Source organism: Drosophila elegans, unplaced genomic scaffold, assembly GCF_018152505.1.
Source record: "Drosophila elegans isolate 14027-0461.03 unplaced genomic scaffold, ASM1815250v1 contig_149, whole genome shotgun sequence".
Classification (NCBI taxonomy): domain Eukaryota; kingdom Metazoa; phylum Arthropoda; class Insecta; order Diptera; family Drosophilidae; genus Drosophila; species Drosophila elegans.
The window spans coordinates 10,866,131-10,884,295 of NW_024545513.1; the positions used below are offsets into that span (position 1 = coordinate 10,866,131).

The following is an 18,165-nucleotide window of genomic DNA, read 5'->3' on the forward strand; positions in this document are numbered from 1 at the left end:
CTTGTAGCATTAGTTTACACTTGATTAGAACGCTAATTGGCCAAAAAAAAAAACATACACTCACAGAGGAACATGATGGCAAAAAAAGGACGCTCACTGAGCTGGGAAATTTTCGCGGAAATGTGGCAGGCACTTAAGATGGTCCCCTGATCCTTTTGATCTATGCGATATACCTGAACCCGATCTTATCTTTAAGTGATGGGGAGCGGTTTGATGGTATTTAAATTTTCCAGAATTAGAAGTATCGTTTTCAAAAGAGCAACGAATGTGGACATTTCATTCAGGTTGGCTTTAAACACTTATTGGAAAGGGTTTTTATACCACAGCCGTCAACATATTTTTTACAATAAACCTACAGACATTACATTTTCCGAAAGTTTATGAAACTTTTTTACCCTTAAAAGTTATAAATGTCGTAATTCGTTTTATTTACCTTGCTAATGTTTAGTTGTTTAGATGTCATATTCAGGAGTTTAAACTTAATGCAATCCTTCTGGTAGCCTCTTCTTTTTCCCCATTCCCCCAGATTCCCCGATTTTTGCTCCTATATATTCTGCTGCGCCGGAGTTTGCTGAGCTGAGACCGAGGCGATGCTTTATGAATTTTAAGTGGCAAAAATTGACGAGTTGCTTTGGTTTTATTTTTTCTTTATTATTATTATTGCTGGTATGCACATGTGTCTGTGTGTGCATATTTATTTAATATTTTCTGGTCTGAAAAATTATACAAATTGTATGGGGCATTTGGTGAGTTTTAACTGCTCTGCGTGTTCTGTTTGCCTGATTAAACTGCCAAACAAAAACAGAATCAGAAACCAAAAAGAACAAGCTTCAGCACAAAATACAGGCGGCCAGCCGGTTACGTTTTTGGTAACACACACGAATTTATGTTGCCACTTGATTTTTATGAATAAAAATTCTTCTTATTTCGGCTTGGGCTTTCTGGGAAAATAAAAATCAAATTTATGTAGCACCTACACCATGGTCTCCCCCACTTCAGTTTTTCCTGTCGAGGGTTTTCCACGAGGGAAATTAACACGAAGCCAAAAGGCAATTACGCACGCACATCTATAGAGTGGATGGAGGGAGGTTGAGGGAGGGTCCACTGTGCCCACTCAGGATACAGTGGAGACTCGCAGGTTGATCTATGAATGTTGGAAATTTTGGGTTGACAAAAACCTTTAATTGATCAAATCATAATGCAAACATAAATCATTTTTATACATTTTATATTCCACATTAGTTTAACAACATGCCTTAACGTTCACTTTAATGTTTTGTGTCGAGAGTTCACTGTAGTGGCACTGAACTGTTGTGGTTGTTGCTTTTAGGTGTCAATGACGTGTGCTATCCGTTTGCATTCATGCCCAAGTCTTTTCACCAGAGCAGTGGTAAACAACTGCAGTATGAACTGAGTATAAAAACAGAGCAACAAGATTTTCCAAATAATTGTCAAGAATTACACCAATAAGTAACCAACCTGCACGAATAATTGTATCAAGATATCAAGACATTAAAGCTACAATTAAACAATTAAAATTTTAAAAAATATCCGACTAAGAAAATGCACCAACATTTATAACAATTTTAACAATAAAGTCCACAACTACACCAACAATGTTAACAGTAGTTAGAAATTCATTTTTTAACAAATATGACAAATTGTTAGGACTTTTTACACCAAACAACCAAAAGGAATATATAAAAAGAATACACCAACAATTACACCAACGAGGCTTTATGAAGCTGCCCTTTTTGCATGCTGCTCTCTCTACCTGGTTCTTCCTATCTCTCTGGCCTTTTCTCACCTCCTACCGTTATTTTGTGTGTGCAGTCAATTAACGGCAAACAAAAGTTTTGCAGTCTGTGCTGCGTTTTGCAAAACTCACACTCACTTTTCCACCCACTTCTTCTAGTGGGTGACGAAAAAAAAAATATATATATACCTACATATAAATATTTCCAACGCCACAGCAAAACTTTTTCGCTTTATGCTTTACATATGTATGCTGTTGTTTTGCTGTTATATTTTTTGTTTGTTGTTTTACTTTTTGTTGTTTGTCTGCCTGCATCGCGTTAATTGAGTGTGAAGTTGGGCTTCTGTTGTTGTTGTTGATTTTAATTGTTAAGCAACAAAGGCGCGAAATATGTTTTAGCTGTTTTGGCTTTTAATTAAGCTACCAGCCCAAAAACAAAAAACACGGGCAAAAAACGTAAGAAAAAAAAGCGAGACAAAAAAAGAAATATAAGAAGCAGTAGATTGCGTGCAAGTGGCAGTAAAAAGTGTTGATTTCATTAAAAGCATTAAAAGCAATTGCAGCAACAAAGTCAAAGTCACACTCCCCGTCTCTTTCTGCCGTTTTGGCCGCTCTGGCCGCTCTGGCCGCTCTGGTTAATATAAAAATATATTTTTTCCTTTTTTTTGTGATCGTGTGTTGACTGCATTTAATTGTTGTTGTGCACATGCTTCTGACGACGACGCCAGCGTCGCTGCTCGCGTTCGTTGTCACTTTGAGTTAACAACTCGATTACACGCTCTGCCTCTGTCGGCGTCGCTGCCGACGTCGCTGTCATCGCCGCCGGCCATGTGCAATTTTTTGAATTATTAATGAATCTCAGCAACGGTCGCAATAAAACAGCAGAAAAGCCAGCAAGAACAAAGAAGTCTCAACTTACCAACTAAACAATACCCTATGCCTTTCATTCGGTTAAAAAGCATGCTTTTTGCGTCTTATATACAAAACTCGTAATAGCATTGTGTTAAATCAAACAAATTAAAAGATCTTAAAAATGTACTTGATATTTAAAGATGAAATATAACTTTAAAAAAATTCAACCAAAAAAGTCACATAGATATTGTGCTTCAAAAGCATGCTTTGGTCGTCAAAAATATAAGGTATGCCTATGCTAGATTTAGTTACCGAGATTCGGAGATTCCCATCTCCAAATATAGGGTATGAAAAAGTGCAGCAGAGGAAGAGCATCGTAAAAGCAAAGCAGTATACAGCAGCCGGATCGTGTTAATAAAAAACAATTAATATTAAGTGTATGTTTAGTGCGGCTCTTGACGCTGTTGCTGTTATTGTTGTTGCTTGCTGCTGCACTCGTTGATTATTTGTACTATTAACGCGTTGTCAGCAGAACTCGTTATCTGCTGTCTCCCTCTCGTCGCGTGTAATTACTTTTAGTTGGTCATAATTTGTCAATAGCTATTTTGTTGCACTGCCAATTGCCAGGCAGTCGTCAGCAGTCAACAACAATTGCAATCGGGCCCCAGCAACAACAACAGCGAAAACCAATGCAACGGAAGTGTAAGTGTGCAATCGTGTGTGGAGAGGAGGAAAGGAGAGAGAGAGAGAGAGAGAGAACGAGAAAGAGAAAGAAGGAAGAGAGGAGGGAAAACAGAAAGTGGAACAAGTTAGGCGACAGGCAGAAACAACTTGGCCAGATCCGTACTGTGATTGACAACCGTCAATTGCGGGAATTCACATCGCCTAGGGAATTCCATTACTCGCTTCTCGCTACTCGTCACTCGTTGTTGTTGAAGTATAGATTCCATTGTTAGCGAGCTTTAATCATATCATTTCTTAATAGTTTGGCGAATTTCTCTATTGATTAAATTATTCATTATTATTACCCTTTATTATTACCCTTTTTTTTACCCTTTAGTTGGCAATATTTTAAAAATTTAAATAAATTAATTAAATTAATTCAACATTATAAGAAGAAATAATCACCGAAATGTATATTTTTTTTAATGTATCTTTACCTGCTACTTGTTAGTTTTGAAGAAACCCGTCTAGAATGACTTGGTCACAGATTTATTACATTAAATTGTTTTTTATTTATATTTGACGGATTCGTAAGTTTAAGGCAAAGTTAATGATTCTTTAAAAAATCCGCACTCGTTATTTGTCTTCAAAGTGCTTGGTTAATTAGCATAATTGAGATAACTGGATGGTCGACTCGAACGTGCACAATAGAAGGTAATCCCCGTTTAGCAAAACCCCAGTCCCCTCCCCTATTTTCTCCTCCCTCTTCCGGTTCTCTTCGCTCTTTTTCTCGGTCCGCTGGTCAAATCCCTCTCGCTCAACCTGTTCCCGCCGTTCCCCTGCGCCGGCGCTTGAGCGATTTTTGCGAGCAAAATCGCACACAAAAATGAAAAGAAAGACAAAGGGGCGGCGGAAGAGAAGGTCAGCTGCTGCCTGAAGGGATCCGATCGCAACCCTCGGGGAGGTTTGTTTTTGTCCTTCTTTGTTTGATCCGTCCTTATAGCGCCAGGTAAGCCACATCCTCTGTCCTCTGTCCTCCGTATTCCGTCTTCATCCTGATCTCTCTTCTTCTCCTCCTCGTTTAGCTTTGTTTGTTTTTCGGTCTCTTTCGGTCGCCTTTGGGTTCTCCCCTCTTCCTTCGCCTTCCCATGTTCTTCATATGGCCACTTGTCCAGTGTCGTTTGTATCTGCATTTTATTATCATTAAAGGCCGCTGGGCTTATTGGCTTCCTTGTCTTTCTTTTGCCCCCTTGACGACCCTGGTTTTTTCGGCCCTTTATCTATAGTAGTAGGGTTGCCCTTTCTAAGAGTATTCACTTAGTAGTATATTGGTTTCTATAGAAGTTTTGTGTCTTGGTCGAAATAGTCAGCAGGGGTTTTTAAAAAAAAAGCTTGATTGATAATATGTTTACCACTTGACTGTTATTTGGAAATAAATTTGTAGGTTCAATTTTCCCCATTTGGGTGAACAATAATAGCAAAATCTTGTGTTGAAAAAGTATGCTACAAAAAATGAGTTTCCTAACCTTGCTTCTTAGATTTATTTGTTGTATGTCAATGAGTTATTTATTTATTTTTAATTTTTTTTTTTTTTGTTTACTAAGTTCAAGTTTCCTATGCGGCATTTAAAGCTGGTTTAATATAATAGACATTTAATTCTTTTGATTACAATATTTGCATAGCTTAGACTTAGTATTGATCAAATTTAATTATAATCTAGTTTCGTTTTTATAGATCAACAAGTCATATGAATCGAATTGAAACTTTTACAGAATTCGTAGTCTTTTTCCGCCTTATCATTCAGCTGGATCAGCTGTTGATATCGAGCTTTAGTTTCCCTTTTTGGAAAGTTTTCCGGGGGAGTAACCTATCTGGCTATCTCTTAAAAACCCTTCCCCTCTCCACCATAACACATCTTTTGGCTTCTCGATGAACGGAGGCACATTGGCAAAAGGTAAACAGACCACAAATTGGACAGTGGAACACATGTTTGGCGCGTTAAATGCTTGAGCGTGTTATTTATAACGTTTTTTATGCGCTCAACAGCTTTTCTGCAGCCGGGCCAGCAACCACTTGCTCTCTTCCTCTTCGTCTTCCTCACTCTCTTCAGTCCTCGGTCTACAGTCTTCAGTTGGCCTTCTTGGACTTCAGAAGCATGATGGTGTTGTTGTTCTTGTTAAGACGCGTGTACCCAGTTTGCCCCTCGTGTTTTGGCCAGTTGCTGCCGTTGTTGTTTGGTCAACACCTTTTGTAGACTCTGGCTGCGGGCAAGACAGCAAAGAATCCCCCCTTCTTCTCGTCTTCGAGGAGAAGAAAAGGGGACCCGAAGAAACTCTGGAGAAGAGGAGAAGAAATTAAAAAAAAAAAAAAAAAAAAGAAAAACGGCAGCAGTTGTAAGTTTCTGTTTGTTCTTCTTCTCGTACGTTCCTCATATGACCGCAAAAATATGCGTATGGCCAATTCGTCCCTTTTTTGGCCTTATGACAGGCATCGGTCATCAGGGTCTCGAGTCCTTGAGCACAACTGACACACACATCAGTGGAAGAACACGCAATGTCCTCGGGAGCGCCACCAGCCAACAGCCATCAAAAAGCAAAAGAATTCCCATTCTGGATCAAGATCGATATCTCACAAAAGGCACTTCAAGGCGTCTCAAAACTGGATGAAAGTCACGAAGAGGTGGAAGAATTTTGTGAGAAGAAACATTAGATCAAGATCGGCTTTTGGGGGAATAAATTGTAAGATCATATTCTTGAGGAACTCTAAATAAACCAAAATCATCAATAAGCCTTCAGAACAAAAAGGAAGCATCCTTAAAAGTTCTTTCAGCGAATATGGTTTTGTGGCAAAAGCAGCTGTCTTCCATGCAACTTGCTACCAAATCTCTTTAGAAAAAGAACAAGCTGCAAGCAGCAGGAGAATCTACAGAAGACCATGCTGAAACCAAAAAGAATCGAACAGATTCGAGGAGTAACCCAACAGAATTGAACAGGTGAACAGTAGATCTCTCTGGCGAGATTCTTCCCCCGGGGTTCTTCATATTTTAGCTTTTTTTTTTTTTTTGGGTGCTTATCAGCTCTTCAGAGGAGCATTGGAAGGAGGTTTCTCCGAATCGTGTTGATTTGATTTATTTAAAACCAACAAAACAAAACGCGAACACAAGCAAACGAGAGGGAATGCGAATTTATCGCTGTTCGATCATAAATAAGAATTATATAAACATGCGTTTGGGACCTCAGTGCACACCACCCATGAATGGGGCCCTCTTTTTGAGTTTTTTCTTATATTTTTCTTTTTTTGGTCTCTTCTGTGGGCTGAAACAAGTTGCAGTATGTTCAGTCTGTCTTCATCATGATGATCATAATGATGATGACGAAGAGGCTTGCAGTTCGCCGTGTGTGGGACACATTAGAATCCGGTCCTTGGGCTGTCCTGTCTCTCAACCGCCTGTCGGTTATGTTAACAACATTTAAACGCAGCTCGTTTAGAATCTGAATCTTCTCCATTGAGAAACTGGAACTGGGAACAGGGTACTGAATACCCGGAGCATTGTAGCCTGAAGCCCGGGAACCTGGAACCTGGAACCTCGACTCTCGACTCTCGACTTTCGACTCGCGACCGTCGAATCTCGTACCTCGATTCTAGGCTCGTTACGTGCCCTCCGCCTTGTTGACTTTGAGGATTTATGAGTGTCTGACGTGTGTGATGACTGTTATTAGCTGCGTCCGCGTCCTCAAACCAAGACTACAACACTTCAAGCAACAACTTGCCAACAAAACATTCAACACTGAGCGAAAGCAACCACTAAATTGCATTTATTTTTATTATTGAGGAAAATAAGAGGGTAATTTTGTAAAATTGGTATATTCTGGGAATATTTGCTTTTTGGTGTTCTTTCCAAATAAATAGAATCAAAGAATGATGTACTTTGATCTATAAAAAAAAACTATGAAAAACTATGGACAAATCATGGAAATCAGAGTATTAGACTGATATTTTGTTGCAGTGCAGCGAACAATCCCAGGCAACCTCCACATTTCCCAGTTTTCAGAGCTCTTTAAACGGATGTGCGGATGTGTGCATCGACATGGCCATCAGTTTGCCCGCTCCCCGAAAGCCCTCCTGAATCATCATCATCATCGTCATCTTCTTGGTCGTGATCGTGATCTCAGCCACTCAAGAAGGATCTTCAGCTTCGGCATTAAGCTGAACCAAAAAAAAAAAAAAAAAAAAAAAAAGCAATGCAAACAAACAAACAGAAACGCGTTAATGGCGCCTACCACCATAATTTAGACATTAAACGTGGGCGCTGGGGGCGTGGCAGCTATCGGGATTGTTTGTTTTAGCGATTACTCACTGTACATCATATGAAGTCGAGGGACGAGATGCACCTTGTGGCGATTCGAAGGGGGCAAAGAAATAAATATTTTCTCTGAACAACATTCTGATTGAATACTACGAAACCTGGGAGTGTATTTTAAAGTATTTATAAATTATTTAACTGCTTAAAATATAATAAATTACTGTTGTATTGCATATGTAAATCCCAAAACTAACGCTATTGATTAACTACAATTTTTTACTGTTGGTAAAATAGTTATTCCGAGAGTTAATTACAGCTAGAGTAATAAAATTAATTGCTACTACTATAAATCCATTGGGAAGTAAAAAAAACCTACTCGCAAGGCAAAAAATAATCGTATGCAGCATCCCTACTTATAATTTATTTTTCTGCTACTTTAATGGCCTTCCACTGCGACAATTTGTATGGAAATGAGCTCAGTCAGCTTTTAATCCGATGGTCCTTGTGATATCCCCGCCCCCAAGATCCAAAATCCATACCACAGCTCAAATTGTAGAGCATCTTGAGCTCATCTTTCTTTATCTGCTCGCTTTGAGCTCACTTGAGCACTAAATGCGCATAAATTACTTACACTTTGGCGGGCAAACATTGACAGGGAAAAAATAAAGTGAGGCCAGAGATGGGTGCCTCGCCCACTGAACCACCCACTGGACCGCCCACCGAACCACCCACGAAGCCACCCACTGAACCACCCAACTTGGCCAACGAGCTGCAAAACATTTGACGCACAATTTAATTAAAAACAAGACAAACTCTCGCCTGCCCCATGACAGAATGTATTTAAAACTTGGCCATAAATAATTTAGCACCTAACTTTGGGGTCGTCTGTCTATCTATGAGATACTCTCCCCCATTTTCCCGTAAATGTCATTGCTTCCACCACTTGGGGAATATTGCATCTTGGCCAAAAGCAAACTTGAGTCTCGGCCCAGGAACCCAATTGAGGTTGAACCAATTAGTGGCGGGTCGTCGGGGATCTTTGCCCTTAAGAGAGCCCAAGCAAAGTGGGTATGCAAATATAGTTTGCCATTAAAAAATGCAACACAATTTTTAGCCCGAATTGAGAGTGGGTTATGGATTTGAATTCTTGAGTTTACCGTTGGGTTTTTCCAACTTTCCGTTTGAAGGGATTAATAAAAATATCTAAATGTTTATAAAAAAATCATTTTTATTTCAACAACGAGAATAATATTTCTGCCACTAAAACTTATATAAATTATCAACCAAATAAGCGTTATATAAAAAATCAATCGACTTTTTAATGTTGCCATGTAGGTATTATATTACTTTATAATCTAAATCAATTATTTTCGTCATATAATTCAAGTAAACGCTTTTTACTGAAATGCAAATCAGATTCATCATATTTTATTCAATCGCTTTGCCTGCGTTGCATGTGCGACAAATGAAAATGAAATAAAAATTGCCGCTAAATTGCTATGCCAATTGTTGTTGCTGCTGCCTTTGATTATTGTGCGAAAAGTCACACAACTGACGAAGCCGCCGGCTTGCATATTAAGCAGGCAAGAAGCCAGAGGAAACTGAAAATTATTAATAAATGAATGCAAATATGCAGGGTCACATAAAAACACACATATAACGACAAATCAAAAGCAAAATTAAAAAAAGGGTAAAGAACATATCTTGCATGCAAATGAGTTGGAGAGCAAAAGAGATGGGGCGATGGGCGGACCGAGTGGCAAAAAAAAACTGACCGGCAATCCAGAAAAAAATATAAAAAAATAAAGCAAGCCAAGCAAAATTAACAAACCAAAAGCACACACATGAAAAATTATAAAAAAAAAAAAACAAAGCGAAAAAGAAAAATAAATGCGGGGGCGTCGCGCCATCTCTTTTGCACCAGTGCAAGGCGCACATCAGGAGAGAATGGGACAGCAACAGCCCAAAAGCAGAGCAGGTGAAAAAAGAGGGAGAGGGGCATATGGCTGGGGGAAAGAGAGGGGTGGCTGCAAAAGAAAAAAAAGGGGCTGCATTTGCAAGGTTAGAACTCGCAAATAAAATAAAATAAGAAAGGTGATGTGTGAGTGTGTGGGTATTTTGTTTGTCTGTGTCAATTGACCGAAAATGATGGCGACCAAAAAAAAAAATAATGTTTCAGCAAAAATGGCGAAAATTTACGTGTGAGTGTGTGTGTGACAGCAGCCGCAATTATGAGCAATTATGACAAAAAAACATAAATAAAAAACAAAGCAACAATACAAAGGCAGGCAAACAAAAGCGGTGACAATAAAAAATGAAAAAAACCAAAGCAAAGGGGTGGACCTTGTTTATATATACTGACATACAGACATATAATTATCCATATTGGCGATGTCCGCTCAAAATACAAATTAACAGCACACTTTAAAAAGACAGTAAATAAGTAATAAAATAAATGCTAATTATAAGTGAAGCAATAACTTTTTTTTCTATAAAAACGACAACTTGCTATGCTTTCAAAAACAAAACAAACTAAATTATAAATATTTAATTTGAATACGCATTACACAAAAGTGGGTAATATAGTTAATCAGTAAAATTGAATTAATTTCCTTTTAATATTTTTAATTGTAATAAATATAATAAAAAAATTAAGGTCTTTTTAACCCCAATCCGACTTTTAAAGTGTTATTTTTGCTGCACTTGTCAAAACGCCACTTGTTAGTTGTTTTTTATGTTTTATGTGCCCCATCCGCAAACAACATAAATCAACACCCAAAGTCGCAGAGTCGCCGGAATCCGAGTTTTCAAAACCTGACCCCGCGACCCCTGAACCCTTGTCTCTTCGCTTATCTGCGTGACAACTGCATTTCAATTCATAACAATTAAGTTGAACAACAGGCGAGGAAACTGTGAACAGCGAAAATCTGGGGGTAAATCAAGACTGAAGGGGCGGCAACTGCGACAATTCTAATCGTCCACAAGGTTAACGGGTTCAGCCATGTTTTTTTCGATTTCCCCCAAAAAAATATATACACATATATTGGGTGTATATGGGAGGGCGATATTTAAGGGGACATCTTATCAGTTTAGAAAAGTGGCCGCGATGACAGCGTCACAAATCTAATCGCTAGACTTGATAAGGATGCGAGTTCTATATTTGGTTGCTATACCCTTTTTTGGGGGTACTATAACTTAAAAGTTTATAATATGTAAATTTGTCAATTGAAAAACATTTAAATAATGGTAGCTCTTAACCTTAGAACAACGTTTTTTTTTGGGTAGTAATTATTTAAAAGATGTATTTTTCACATTTTTGGTTATAAAATTATTTATGTTTACAAATTTGTATTAAAAATAAATGTAAGACAATCCTTTAACCAAATCAAGTTTTCAATGAGCACCAATTGCTCTCAATGTCAAGATCATTACATAGTTTTTCCCTTTTAAGGGCATCTCAAATTCGTTTAGTTTTGGTTCCACATTACCATTAGCATCGCTCGTTTCACGCTCTCCCAAAATGAAGCGATCAAATTGTAATTACACCCGATTTCCCACATTTGATTTATTCATTGCGTCAGATTTATGCTGCTCAGGGTCGGGCACTCATCGATAAGATAGTTTTCTTTGTGCTTCTTGAGCCACATTCCCGTATATGTATATATATGTTGTATGTTGTAGAATTTATCCCCGCCAATACGATAAGTCGACTGGTCGGAGCCCGTGATCCTGTTTCGGCGATTTCGGGGCCTCCGATCTTAATGACATGGCCATCCATTTCGGGCCAAAACGAGACGACGGGAGTGGGCGTTTCCACTAACTGACAGGCTAAAACAAACGGGCAGCGTGTTTACGACGACTTGGGGCCGTGGTTATGCCTTCATAAATTGTTTTATTATTATATAGACCTGATATATGGCCGGCCAGCCACTTGGTCAGTCAGTCTCCTTCGCCTGTCAGTTTATTGGTTTAACTAATTTGCCCCGATCCTTCGTGTGGGTAATTAACGTTTATGATGCAGCTGCCTTTTGGTCCTTCTTGTTTCTGTCTCCCTGTTTCTGGCCACAGTTTTGCCGATGATGGGCTCACAAATTTGTCAAATATCCAAACGATGTACATCTGTAAAATGAAAAAAAAAACGAAAAACGAAAAACGAAAAAAACGTTCCCTTTTTCTCAAGCAATTTGCATGCATTGTCATTCAATAAAATTCAAATTAAATGCAATGCAAAAAGTGGCCAAATAAATAAATCAACCGGACGAAAAAGACAGATGTTCTCTAGGCAAATGATGTAAGATGATGTAGAGAATATGCACCCTTTCTTTTTTTTGGGTTGGGGTTCGGAGTTATCGGAAATCCATTGGCAATGTGTTGACAAAGATTACGGAAAAAAACGACAGCAATTTTGTTGTCACAAAGCCAAACTGTCAACGGATCCCCACAGCCAGCCCCTATATCTTGAGGGTTTCCCCGCACTACGACCAATTTTCGGTTCCCTTTGGGCCAACTGCAGGTGCTACTTTAATCCCCGCGCCTTGTTGACAAAAGGAGAACAGCAAAAAAAAAAGGAGAAAAATACCCACGAATGCGTTTTGCAAGCCAAACTCTGTACACTGGTAAAAATACTTATTACGACCAGGTTTTTCCATAATCAATTAAAATATTTTTCGCTTTGATTTTCATTTATTGCAATTTTATTTATTTTTTAATTTTTCATTTGACTCATTTTGGAATTCATTTTTATTTTTGAAATTTACATTTTTAATAAATGCTTCATTGAATTTAAAACAATGCATTTATAAGCTTTCCATATTAATTTAAATATTTGTATATTGTAATTTTGCATATTTAATTTAAATATGAAATAAAAAATGTTGAATTCATATATTTCTTTTTACTGCTCAATTTTTCATCAGTGTTGGTTATTTTTTGTGTTTATTTTTTTATCTGGCGGCGTCTGGCGGTTCCTCCTTCTGTTTGTCCCCCTCCATCATCATTGACATTTGCAGCCTCTTTTCTCTGGGTTTTTTTTTTTTTTTTTGGTTTTGGGTTTTGGGCTGCTGTTTGATTGACTATCAGATAATGCATTGACGCTTCTAAGGCAGGTCGGCCCCTCACCTCTCAGCACTCACCACTCACCTGTCCTCTCGAAATCGGCACAGGTGCGTTAATAGACGCCGTTTAGTCCTTGGCAGGAGGGTATGTCTCGGGACACACAGGGTACACAGATGTCACCTGCGGATCCGCTGATGGGATCGATTAATCGATTACATGGCCACCGCAAGCAGCCAAGATTTAGATAAGTGCCGACGAAGGATCGATTTTGTAAAATGAAATACCTAACAAATTCACCATGAGTGACTTGCAACTGGGTGGTTTCTACCTATAAACAATGTATTCATTGTTTTTTATAAATTAATTTTTTTGTACCTATTTTTATTTTATAATTTTCGTTTCTTTTTAATTTATTTTGTTCTGCAATAACAAGATTCTTAAAAAAAAAGAATAGGTTTTTTGTTTGATTGTTTAAGTGTTAAGTGAGAAATTAACAGCGGAATAATTTATTTATGAAAAAGCTTTATTTGAGTGTTAATAAACACATTAGTGTGTATGTTTTTTGTGTACATTTTTATGGTTTTTTTTTTTAATGTATACATACACTCAGCTAGTAGTTCATTTTCTACAATGTGATTATCAATGAATACACATTGTCAAAGTGTATATATTCCAGATTTGTTTTTATAGACTTTCTGACTATGATAAATGTTAAAATTTTCAATTGCATCTATTCTATTCTATTAAATATATAGAGTATACGTTTCCTATTTATATAGGTATTTTTTTTAACTCCTAAGGTTTGAATGTTTGGGTGACCCTATTTTGTTTCCCCATTTTATCATTATTTCCCCTACTTCTCCTTTATTAAGGTCTTAACACTGTTTATTTTTTTGTGCGCCGAGCCCAACCCAATTACAACTCAATCGTTGAGTATTTTATTTTCGGTCCGGGCTAATTGATTAGCCATTAACCCCTATGTGGGCCTGACGGGGCTAAGGACAACTGAGCGACACCTTAACACACTCAAAAATAACAAGAAGGCAAAAAAAAAATACAGAAAACGCACTGAGCCTTAATTAAGCTTAATTATGGGCTCATGGACTCCTTTGCCTTGGTTCGTCGTTTTCCTCGTTTTGCCAACTGCCTTCAACACTTTTGGCCGGGGGAAATTGAATTAGCCGTGCTGCTGGTGGCTATGGATCTGGATGTGAACGTGGACGTGGATGTGGATGTGGATGTGGCTCTCCTTGCTGTTCAAAATGTGTGTGGCAAAAACAAACAGCGAACGCTGGGTGCGCTCTGGTCAAAAGGTGCAAGTTTTACACGTAACGATTTGCACGAACCTGAATCTCGGGGTATCGGTCTCGGTCTTGGTCTTTTTGGCCACAAGTCTGTGGAACCAACACAAACGAGAGCAAATCGTTTTGTTGTCGAGCAAGAGCCAGGAAAATAAGAAGAAAAAAGGAAAAAATCGAAGGAAAAAAAAGAAAAAGAAAGAAAAAAGCGCAGAGAAATACGGCGTGTGGGCCCAGGAAACTGGCTCCAAAGTCGGCCTCGCTTGGGGCCATGTCTCTGGTCTCTGGCCATAACAAGCTGCCAACAACTGGCGCCAAGTGCTCAATAATGTTAACGAGCTATTCAGTTAAGACAACACACACACACACATACACTAAGACTCTTCTCTCGCCAAAAACAAAAGCCCGGGCAGCGAGAAAAAAAAAAAAACAAAAAACAAAAAAAAGTAAAGGAGTCCAAACCAAAAGCAAGGCAAGGCAAGGAAAGGCAGACAGACGTGCCTTCTTCGTTCCTGGCAAATAAAAAATAATTTGCAGTCAAAAAAGGCAGGCAGACCCTCCCCCCATCCCCCCACACACTCTCATGAAAAGGGGGTGCTCCTCCAAATAGAAACATCCTCGGATTCGGGGTTCCTCCAGTCCCGTCCAGTCAGTCAGACATCAGTCAGCTTGTTAGCCCTCCTCCTCCACGCTGCATATATCCCCCCAAAGTATCCCCCAATGTTTGTTGGTTTTTATCAAAATGCAGTCGCAGCTGATGATGATCTGTGAACATGAACAAGACGTTCGTTAAATTTGATTCATGAGGCGCTCTCGCTCCGAGAGTCCAAACCTCAACCTGAATCTGTAGCCTCAGATAGACACTGCGAAAAAGATTTGGCATTGAGAATTCACACAGTTTTTGGGTCTACAATTAACCATATATAATCTTCACAGATTTACGATCAGGCAGCTTTTTGTAAAATCGATTTTATCATATCATTTATTCAAGTCTAAAGTTTTTAAAATCATAATTATCAATTAACAAATTACTTTACTAAGCAAGCCTTACCCAAGCTTTTTAAGCTAGCCAAAAAAGCAGTTGGGAATTATATGGTTATACTGTAAATAGCTGTATATACTAGCCTGGCATAATATAATGCGTTTAAAGAATTCTGTAAGCTACGCAAAAAACTAGTTGGGATTTATAGGGATTATAGCTATACATATTAGTTCGGGAATCGAACGAAATGGTAAATTAATTGAGTTTAAAACTAGCTTGTTTTTTCTCAGTGTGTCCATGGTGAACCTGAACCCGAACAGCGATTGAGTGATTGCTACTTAAAGTTATAATTTTCATATTTATGCCCGTGTGTGTGCAGGGCGAGATCTCCTCTGGCCAAAGTGGACGCCTCTGCCTCTGCGTCCATCTCCGGACTCCTTTTTGGGTGGATGTAGATGTGGATGGCTGGGCTGGGCTGGGCTGTTCGGATGGTGCGATGTTGGGCTTCGGTTCCGAGGGACAACGACATCGCAGCGGAGCGCAGCGCAGCATCGGAGGAATCGCCTGTGTGTGTTCCCCCTTTTGGCCGGGCCATGTAATTTTCGAGTTTGCACATTGCCACCAACATGGCTAATCAACCTGGCCAACTCAGGCTCTGGCTCTGGCTCTGGCTATGCCTTTGCCTCTCTTTTTAGGCCAATTTGAATCCGAGTCGGAGTTCGGGGAGTCGAGCCGAAACAATTTGTGGCTTGGCGCCACTTGATAGCCCGACTGGTCTGGTCTGGGGTTTGGTTTGGTTTGGTTTGGTTTTGTTTGCTTTTGGCCAACTCGTCGCAGTCCGAATCTGATAATGATGATGATGATGATTGTGCGACTGCGAGTGCGACTACGACTGCGGCTGTGGTTTAGCTGGCATTCGCATGGCAGCAGCAGCGATGATCTTCGACGGATCTCAGCCCCGAAGGTGGGCCCCTGAGAACCAGAACGTGGTCGTCTTAGGCCTCGCTGATTAATGTTTTATTTGATTAGCCCGGGAAAATGACCATACACCCCTCTATCCCAACCGTAGCACACCCATCTCTAATTCCTCATTTCGCTCATCTCTTCCCTCGTTTCAGACAAATGTTTCCGCAAATGAAATTTCGTGTTTCGGGACTGGATGCCAAGGCTAAATACATCTTGCTACTGGACATCGTGGCGGCGGACGATTATCGTTATAAATTTCATAATAGGTGAGTTTAAAAAGAAAACACACAAGAAAAGAGGGTTCAATCCATATTTATACAACCGTAATTACAGTCGCTGGATGGTGGCTGGGAAAGCGGACCCCGAGATGCCAAAACGCATGTATATCCATCCAGATTCGCCCACAACGGGTGAGCAATGGATGCAGAAAGTTGTTTCATTTCACAAATTAAAATTGACCAACAATATTAGTGATAAACATGGATTTGTAAGTACTGTACGTCTTCTTTGTTTACCGCATTAGTTATTTAAGCTACACCACACCCTCAAAAAAAAAAAAAAAAACAAACAAAACTCAACGATACCAAGGCGTTTAAACAAGTTCTTCGGAAGTCGTATAATATAAATTTGAATAACTTTTCTTGGTTAAAGTTTAGAGTGAATGAGTAGGGAAAATGGCGCCCAACGCAGGGACATATCGTAGGGTTGTGATCAGTGTAAATTTTTAATTTCATTTTTGGTTGTGTGTTAGTATTTGTAAATTGCTCAATGATAGGAGTTCCGGTTTAAAATAAAGTAATTAACTTATTTGCCAATGAAGCTTGAAAGCAGAAAGAAAAGAAACACCACGATTCAACATCAAAGCGAACTTTATCTAGGCCCCATATCAAAGAGCCTGCGCCTAACACTCTGCACTTCAAATACCATCTCCGCCAGTAACCCCATCTACTGTCTCTTTTTGTTTTTTTTTTTTTTTTTTTGCTCTCGCTTATCAATGCGAATTTGCATGGCATCCGACGGCTGCTCTTCATTCGCTTTTCTCGGTTTTGCACTTTGAAGTGTATATGGTACTCCTTATTCGGGCTTATCTAAAACTTCTCACACGCATGAAGCGGATGGGATAAGCTTGGGGATCGGGGATTCAGGGATCGGGGATTCAGAGAATCGCGGGTATCAGTGATTCTGGATGGAAAAGAAGGGGCGCCAGGCAAATTGTCGGTGGACTTTTCATTTGAAGGCCGCTAAAGTGCGCGCGCGCGCTTCTTTCTTTCTTTTGACTTTGTAGTTGTGCCGACGCCGATCGCGTAAATTTCATCAACTGCTGGGCAAATTTTCATTTTTATTGATCGAACGGTGGGCTCGGGCCCACCCGTTGTGACTATATAAATTCGCCTTTTCTCCCTCTTTCACCAGCGGATCACCACGATGATCATTATGATCTTGGGCGGGCGCCATGTGGTTCTGCAGTTTTGTGTCATGTCTCCGCCCCTCCTTTTTTGTATTTTTTTGTATTTTCCGTTTTTTGTTGTTTTTTGTGTGTTTTATATCTCGGCTCGTTTTGCATGCCGAGTCATAAATCGCACAGCGAACAAGCGGCGGATAAGGGCTCCTCCTCCTCCAGATATGTATATGCCTCCTCCTCCGATCCCCGGACAATTGGACAATCCTCCGTGTCCCGTGTGCGTGGGCCTCCGCCTAAGTAGCCTGTGTTGGCCATTAATTTCGCTTAGTTCAAACGCCAAAATGCCGACGCTGCGTGTGGTGTGGCCAGCGATTCCGGATCGGTTCGGATCGGATCGGCTCGAGATCGGTGTCCCAATCGGTGGCTATTTATTTAATCGAGTGGTTCTTTAATACATATTTCAATGAAATATAGTCGAGAGCCTAACATATTAAAATTGGGGTTATTAAGTTTGGCATAATAAAATCGAAATGGTAAATGTATTAAGAACGTATTTTATTTGTTCAGACTAAAAATGTTAAATACATACAAGTATATTTTATTTACCCAGAAGTTTTTAATATCTACATCTATTTTAAGAAGTATACTTTTTATTATATAATAGTAGAGGTAATTTATGTTTGGTTTTTAACTAAGTAAACGATAGTTCCAACTCAAGGCTTCTTGTTATTTTGTTAAACCATTGATATTTAGGAATAATAAAGTTTTATGAAATTTATTTACTGGCCACTCAGCCACAAGAGCGAATTTCCTTTTCTTGGAAACCCTTAGGATAAGACACAACTACCCTATCCAGTAAATAAATCAATATGTTATTTACTCAAATAT

General features: G+C 39.2%; 1 protein-coding gene and 1 long non-coding RNA gene across 8 annotated transcripts in view; one reads left to right on the forward strand and one right to left on the reverse strand.

Moving 5' to 3' along the window:
- The window catches only part of LOC121467975, a 158,304-nt gene that overhangs the window by 54,192 nt on the left and 85,947 nt on the right, over positions 1-18,165 (reverse strand). The gene's annotated exons all lie outside the window — the stretch shown is intronic.
- LOC108137111 (optomotor-blind protein) overlaps positions 1-18,165 on the forward strand; it is a 65,873-nt gene that overhangs the window by 10,768 nt on the left and 36,940 nt on the right. For 3 of the 6 annotated variants that reach the window (XM_017258636.2, XM_041710808.1, XM_041710811.1), the window contains exons 3-4: positions 16,028-16,141; positions 16,209-16,371. In XM_017258636.2, the coding sequence (XP_017114125.1) occupies positions 16,028-16,141; positions 16,209-16,371 (277 nt within the window). The remainder of the gene's footprint in view (positions 1-16,027; positions 16,142-16,208; positions 16,372-18,165) is intronic. The other 3 variants (XM_017258637.2, XM_041710809.1, XM_041710810.1) reach the window with 1 other exon arrangement.